Below are 7,910 nucleotides of genomic sequence, written 5' to 3' on the forward strand. Positions count from 1 at the left end.
CCTTCACTTCAACTTTTGCCTTTCGCTTTTGTGTCCGTTGAAATCGCACTCTTTTATACTTCTCAATCTCTCTCTGCACAATCCTCTAACAGTCTAAATTGCTGACTGAACTTTAACTTCAAGTTATTTACCCATCAACCAAACAAACACTCCCACCATCTCTCTCTCTTCTCTCTCTCTCTCTCTATAGAAATTCTCAGCTCAAACTCTCCACCGACCTCGCTCGCCGGAAACAATGACGGTCTCCGGCGAGACCACTCAGACTTCCAACAATACCTCCCTCTCCCACAAGCTCACTTCCACAACCCCATTCCTCAGCCTCAAACTCTACGCCGTCATCGCCATCCTCGTCCTCTGCCTCCTCGCCGCCGCCCTCCTCATCTTCCTCTGCGTCCGTACGACCCGAGCCTCTCGAAAGCGCAAGATGCGCGTCAAGCACAGCTCCGGCTCAATCCCGCTTGTCTCCAAAGAGATCGCCGAGATCAAATCTCCTAGCCCGCGCGCCGTCCTCGACATTGGCGAGGGCAAAATCGGAAATCAAAATGTGAAGGAGGTGAAGGAGGAGATGGAGATTGTGGATATCGAAAGAGGGAAAGGGAATCGGAGCGGGTTGGAGAGTGACGGGTCGGGTCCGCAGAACATCGGGTGGGGCCGGTGGTATAGCTTGAAAGAGCTGGAGATTGCGACGCGTGGATTTTCTCCAGAGAACGTGATTGGAGAAGGAGGATACGGCGTCGTTTTCAGAGGAATTTTGCAGGACGGCTCTGTCGTGGCGGTCAAGAACCTTCTTAACAACAAGTACGTGTCTTTTTACTCAATTTCAAATCTTGCCCATTTTTGTTTTCTTTTTCATCGAAATATTTTCGGTCAAAAAATACATAGGTATGGTTGAGGAAAAAAATTTACATGTTTTTTGTTTATTTTTTATTAACATGTTTCTTGTTCATACTAGATCCAAGGGTCTTTCCAAGCTGTATGGTTAATAATGTATTTTTAGTCAACAGCTAAAAATGTTTAGTTATAGATATATATTTTTTAATTCAATTCTCTAAGCTCAAGTGGCATTAAGGTAGGCTGGTGGGGAATCTAGAAGCTACGTTAAAACTTTGTTTTTATACAAAAAACCAAAAACAAAATCACTGCGAAGTGCACCATTATTAATTGTTATTAATATGTATAATTATGCGTGGTGAAGTCGCGAATGAAAATCATTCCATTTCTTTTGATTACCATTACTTTTAAGTAAACGTCCTATAATTTGGTATGCTTTTTTATTCAACTAACGTCACTCCATGAGAGTTTTAGTCAATGGTGAAAGGTGAGAGAATTTGAACTTGAGATTTCTTTCAATATTAGGAAGAAAGGAATTACTAAATCAATAACTAATTGGTCGTATAATGCAATTAATAATATGAAATTTGACTTTAGACTTTCTTCTACAAAATGGAATTTATAATTAATCCGTATCATTAATTTGGTATGCAACATCACAATATAGACGTTTTGCATATAATATATGTATACACATTGTGAACTGTATCATTATTCACATTAGTTTTCTTATAAATTAATAATAATAATCAACGGTATACATTTTGAACTGTATAATTATTCTTTTGGTTAAAAAAAACTGTATAATTATTCACTTTAGTAATTTTTTTTTTGTGGAATACAAGCGATAGTCTAAACTACTAGAGTAAACCTCGTTGGCTTCACTGAATCAATAACTAATATAGTAATCACTGTTTATACACTCAGTGACCTGCTTTTCTTTTGATTAAAAAGAAAAAGAGCCTCCCTTTGTTCCGCTGTACGAGGGAAAGAAAATTACTTTGCGCTTTCATCACTTTTATTCTTCATTCTTTTTATTTTTAATATCTTTACTATATACAATTTCATCTTTGTGCTTTCTTCATGCCTCATTGTTATGTCTAATCTTCGGAGCTTGTTTTCACTTTTCATCATTGATTTTCTACTTTTGATTGACCAAATATTACTTTGTCATCGAATCATTCCCATTTTAATATTAAATATATTAAAATACCATACCAGAAACAATAGGAGCAAAAACATAAACAGTGCCGTGGCTCCATGATGGATTTTGAAAATATTTCCTGTGAAGTGAAATTATATGAAGTGCAGTTGCTTGTTTGCCATGAATGCAAATTTTCAGATTTGAACTTGGTCTTTGTATAACATTTCTGTTAACTCAAAATTTAATTGCTGCTTGCCATCTTACATATAGGGGTCAGGCAGAGACAGAGTTTAAGGTGGAAGTGGAAGCCATTGGTAAAGTAAAGCATAAGAACTTGGTGGGTCTAATTGGCTATTGTGCTGAAGGTGCTCAAAGGTAACTCTATTGTCATATCTTTTAGGTGAATTCAGATTAACCTGTTTCTTCCTCTAATTAACATGTCCATGGGGACTTCTACTGCTCTGCCAGGATGCTTGTATATGAATACATTGACAATGGCAATTTGGAGCAATGGTTGCATGGTGATGTTGGGCCTGTCAGCCCTCTGACCTGGGATATTCGAATGAAAATAGCTGTCGGGACAGCAAAAGGGTGAGATAATTCTGTATTCCTCTTGTTCATTTTGCTTGTATTTAGCAATTATATGTCTCAGTATGACAGGATCTGTAACATATTGCACTGCTTTTGTCATTCTCACAATCTCCTTACTTGGCTATGAAATTTTTTTATCCTTCATCACTATAAACCTATTCTTGTTTTTCTAACAGGCTGGCCTACTTGCATGAAGGGTTAGAACCCAAGGTGGTGCACCGTGATATAAAATCCAGCAACATTCTTCTGGATAGAAAATGGAACCCAAAAGTATCAGATTTTGGCCTGGCCAAGCTCTTAGCACCTGAGTCAAGCTATGTGACTACACGTGTAATGGGGACATTTGGGTTAGTTCTTTCTTGAATTCTGAAGATATTTCAATGATACATTACCTGGATGGTATCTCTACCATGTTGTAGGACTGATTCTTCACTGTAATTTTCTGTAGATATGTATCTCCAGAGTATGCAAGCACAGGCATGCTTAACGAGTGGAGTGATGTATATAGCTTTGGAATTCTACTCATGGAGATAATTACAGGAAGAAGCCCAATTGACTATTCCAGACCAGCTGGAGAGGTAAAGCCAAGTTTTCATTCTTTGTTTCCTAGAAGTGATGCAACAATGTCCTAACTGTTTCAGTTGGTGTATATCAGATGAACCTGGTTGATTGGTTTAAAGGAATGATCCAAAGTCGCCGTGGAGAGGAGGTTGTAGATCCTCTGATAGAAGTTCAGCCCTCTCCAAGAGCTATGAAGCGAGCATTGCTGGTTTGTCTCCGCTGTATAGATTTAGATGTCAACAAGCGACCAAAAATGGGGCAAATTGTTCATATGCTTGAGGCAGATGACTTCCCTTATCGTTCTGTAAGTCCTTTCTTATCATGTATGTTTCTGTCCCACTTAGAATTTTCTTGGTCTGGTCGATCACCAGTATTATGACTTTGCATAAATTTCGAGTCGTATATTAAAGAGTTGCCCTCTCCACAAATTTCTGCCTTTGCATGGTTTGATCTCAAAACCTGTCTTCTATTAAGGGGGAGAGGTAGCACTTGGTCTGATGATGGGACTGGTAGGATATAAATTTTTCAATAATTGTAGAGACTGGTGTTTTGTAGATGCATTGCAGCTGTGTTATTTCTTCAACATCATTTATATCATATTTTTTGGCAACCTACTTGCCAATGTGTTATTTCTTTAACATCAAGATCACATTAACATGTTCTTCATTTTCAGCTTCCTCATTTTTCTGTTTTATAAGCTGCAGGAAACCCGATCAGCCCGATAGAAAGATTGTTTCCCTTCCCGTGCAGCTGCATATGATAATGTTCAATATCCAATCCAAGCATGCCATGGATAGAAATGAAGGGAGATATGGAAGTGGAGATTATTATGTTTTGGCACAGGAGGTGGTTCCTGAGGCCATTCGACTTCTTATCATGATTCTCCATTAGTATATAGAAAAGATATTACAAGCCTTGAATGTGCATATAATATTTTCTATAATTTTTTTGCCATGATCTTATAGATTTTGTTGATATATTTGGATTCATACTTAGGAGCTTGTAAATATGTACTTATATCTTTTGATATGTAAGGTGAGGTCTGTTAAGAATATCCTCTTTTTTTTATAATCAGATTCCGATGCAATCAGAGAAAATTTTATAATCGAGTCCCAAATGGCGAAGCCTATGTCTGTATTTCATACCGTAGTTTAACAACTTATACATGCGACATAATTTTTTTTATGAAATAAAGAGAAATTATGCCAAATGAATCTTCTCTCAAGTACTTGCAAAATAAATAAATATACTAACTTGGAAGAAGGGTGAATCAAGAAAATTTGTACATGAACCCACCAATGGTGGTTGCCAAAGTACATATCAAATGGGCTTTGTACAATTTTTAACTGTTTGCTTCTTTTTCTGCATATCATCAATTCCAATCTTGTACAAAAGACTGAGTGATAGAATCAACAGACAAATGGAGAAGACATAACTAACCCACCAGAATAAAGCAGACTAAAATATCAAACTAAACGTAACCTATTGAAACTACACAATAACCAACAAATCAAATCAACAATAAACCCATAAAGGATATAATGCCGAAATGCCCCTTGAACTTGTACCTAATTATCAATTTACCCCCTGACTTTTTTTTTTAGCGAATTAAGGGCTCGAATTAAATTTTATTATCAATGTTCCCCCTGCCGTCTAAATCATTAACATTTCATCCAATAATCCATCAAATCATTAAAAAAAATATTTTAAAAAATATATAAAGAAAAATATATATTTTTGAAAAAATTAAAGAAAAAAAAGAAAAAAAAATCCTATGGACCCACCCACCCCACCCCCTGCGTCTTCTTCTCCAACCTATCCTCCCTTGACCTGCAACAAAATCCCACCATATTTTTTTTCTTGCCAAAGCAGTTTCTCAAGCTCATCTTTCTTTCTCTCTATCTCTCTCTCTCTTCCCCTCCCTTTCCCATTCGAGCTCCCCCCATCCCCCATCACAGACCCACCCCACAATGAACCCAGAACCCACAAACCCACCCCCCAAACGAACCCAGATTTTTTTCACCCACAGCCCCCCGCACACGAACCCATAACCACTGCAAACCCATTCGCGCGCCTTTCCCCTTTGATTTTTTCCCCACAGCCTTAAAGGTCCAGACCTCTTCACCTCACAAGTTCATTGCCCCTTCTCCCAAAATCTCAACCCTAAATCGCACAACTCATCAATGGATTCAAGATCTGAATAAAATGGGGCTGTTTGGAGGGTGGGGGCTGATGGGTTTGGTTGCATAAAAAGAGAGAGAGAGAGAGAGAGAGAGAGAGAGAGAGAGAGAGAGAGAGACAGAGAGACAGAGAGAGAGAGAGAGAGAGAGACAGAGAGAGAGAGAGAGAGAGAGAGAGAAAGGGCATAGAGATCGATAGAGAGGGCAGAGAGAGAGAGGGGCAGAGTCGCAGAGAGAGGGTGTTTGAAGAAAGGGTTTGGTGTTTGGTGTTTGGTGTTTGGTTGGAGAGAGGGAAGAAAAGGTTTGGTGTTTGGTGAGGAGAGAGTTGCAGAGAGAGAGGGAGTCGTAGGGAGAGAGGCAGAGAGGAAGAAGAAAGGATGGGTGGGTCCCAACCCTCTGTTTATTAAAATGATTTTTTTTTTCATTTTATATGTCATACTATTGTATTTTACAGTATTTAATTATTTTTAACATATGAAATGACCAATTTGCCCTCATATTTAACGGCAAATTGGATGAAATGTTCGAATTTTGACGGTGGGGGGAACATTGATAATAAAATTTAATTCGAGCCTGTAATTGGCTAAAAAAAAAGGTCAGGGGGTAAATTGAGAGTTATGTACAAGTTCAGGGGGCAATTCGGCAGTATACCCAACTCATAAATGAAAATAAGAATAAACCCGAGAAGATAGTAACAAATTTTAGCAACATAAATTTTTAATAACCTTCTCAAAATGAGGAATAAATTAAACATATAGGGTCTGATTTTAATTAGGCTAAACTTCAAGAGTGTAATCTTATAATTTAAATTCTCCAAATATAAAAAATTCTTTGAAAAAATATAAAATTATATACCTTTCCCCGATACCATACAAATAAATAATAAAAAATTGATGGTTAGGTGTTTTCATATCTGATATAAAATTTTGTTTAGTTTTCTCCAACATCTCATAATAAACAAATACTAAATGATACTAGTGTATCCATATAAAAAATAAAAAGTAGAGTAGTAATCAAATCTAGAAACAGAAAATATAACTTCTTTCAGTAGGTTTTTTTTTTCTTTTCAGATTTTGGAATTGGGATTTATTGAAAGAAATATGTATCGAGTTTCGTTACTATTTAACATGATTTCCTTTACTATTCATGCCTTTACCGTTACGTTGTTAAACATTATGAGCTATTCATGTTTTTATGGTTTACTCTTGTTAAACAACTTATATATGTTGCTGAGAAAATCCTTTTTGGATATAAATAATATGATCATGATTCATGATCCATGCCACGGGATAAATAAGTATTTTGTGACACTTGTAAAATTTAATCATAATAACTGTACAATAATATCACCTTTGTGAAAACAAACAACGCTAGCAAAATCTCACTTTATTCCAATATTACAAAATATTTTTGGATGAAGAATACTGTAAAATTTGATTTCAAGGACTGTTACAAAGATATCATCTTAACAAATGATTATAGTTGAGCCCAAATATATGAACTTTCCTTGATAGCCTAAAGAAGAAGAAAAAAGTGCAAATATATGAACTTTTCCTTTGCAACTAGGCTTGAGCATTTAAAGCCCTGTTTCGGACCCATTGGGGATGCCGTTTTGAAGTATGGGTTGCATATTTGGGAGCCTCACGGAGGTTGGAGAAATTATAGAATAGTACAGTATCACCATGTCAGCGGGTGATACTTCCACTCATATATTGACATGTGTCTTTTTAACCCTCCACTAATTAAATTATTTTCCAGCTAGACATTAGGTTTCAATTTTACCCTTTTGAATAAAATTAAAACAAAAAAAGAAAGAAGACCTTGGCTGCAGTCCTATACCCCATTGCTGCCGCCCCCTCCCCTTCTTTTCCTCCATCTCTCTCTCTCTCTCTCTCTCTCTCTCTCTAAATCACTTTATTTAATAGTTGGCGTTTATTGGATCATCTCTTGTCAAGGCCATGCGGGATTGAGAGCAAAGTTGGATAAAGAGAACTTGGATCTGGAGTTTTTGAGGGAGATGAAGACAACCTAGATGAGGAGATTGAAGGATTGGGGAAAGGAATAAAAATAGGGAGGGAGGGCGCTGCAGAGGGGGACTGTGAACTGGACGGAGTTGGGAGGGGCGACGCGGCTGAGGGGGCTGCGAACTGGACAGAGGTGGGAGGCTCTGTGACACAGTTTTTTTTCTCTTTTAATTTTTATGAAGGGTAAAATTGGAACCCAATGTCTAGCTGAAAAAAAAGTATAAATTTTCTTTTAAAAAATACACGTGGCAAATTCTAAATGGAAGTATCACCCGCTGACGTGGCGATACCGTACCATTCTATAATTTCTCCGGAGATTGAGCTCGTCACTTTTAGGCCATCCCAATGATTGGGGCTCTAAAAACAACACTCTCACAACAAGAGGACTCTATATACGGAGTTCTATATTCAATATAATTTTATATACGTGTTAATATTTTTTGAAAAAAGCTATTTTGCTTTAATGTATATTATGATATGTCAGTTTTTGTGTGTGAACATTTCGACAAAATCAAAAATCAAAATTTGGATAAGATTTGAAAATCTTATCTATTTAAAAAAATAAAAACTTGATTGTTA

General features: G+C 36.9%; 1 protein-coding gene across 2 annotated transcripts; it reads left to right on the forward strand.

The window, feature by feature from the left end:
• LOC110770382 (Protein kinase superfamily protein) lies at positions 1 to 4,198 on the forward strand. Of its 2 annotated transcripts, none has more exons than XM_021974513.2 (7): positions 1 to 798; positions 2,246 to 2,350; positions 2,444 to 2,566; positions 2,743 to 2,913; positions 3,015 to 3,144; positions 3,222 to 3,431; positions 3,826 to 4,198. In XM_021974513.2, the coding sequence occupies exons 1-7, from the start codon at positions 236 to 238 to the stop codon at positions 3,850 to 3,852; spliced, it is 1,329 nt and encodes a 442-aa protein (XP_021830205.1). In that variant the 5' UTR covers positions 1 to 235; the 3' UTR covers positions 3,853 to 4,198. The 2 variants fall into 2 exon arrangements, with proteins under 2 accessions (XP_021830205.1, XP_021830213.1); XM_021974521.2 differs by having other exon boundaries at positions 2 to 798; positions 3,832 to 4,198.
• The last annotated feature ends 3,712 nt before the right edge of the window (positions 4,199 to 7,910 follow it).

Source organism: Prunus avium, chromosome 8, assembly GCF_965620075.1.
Source record: "Prunus avium chromosome 8, drPruAviu1.hap1.1, whole genome shotgun sequence".
Taxonomy (NCBI): Eukaryota; Viridiplantae; Streptophyta; class Magnoliopsida; order Rosales; family Rosaceae; genus Prunus; species Prunus avium.

Excerpts from the sequence above, each read along its gene's own strand:
- LOC110770382 (XM_021974513.2), top strand. The coding sequence starts at position 236 with ATGACGGTCTCCGGCGAGACCACTCAGACTTCCAACAATACCTCCCTC. Across the intron at positions 799-2,245 it reads AAGAACCTTCTTAACAACAA|GGGTCAGGCAGAGACAGAGT; the intron begins GTACGTGTCTTT and ends TCTTACATATAG. Across the intron at positions 2,351-2,443 it reads TGTGCTGAAGGTGCTCAAAG|GATGCTTGTATATGAATACA; the intron begins GTAACTCTATTG and ends CTGCTCTGCCAG.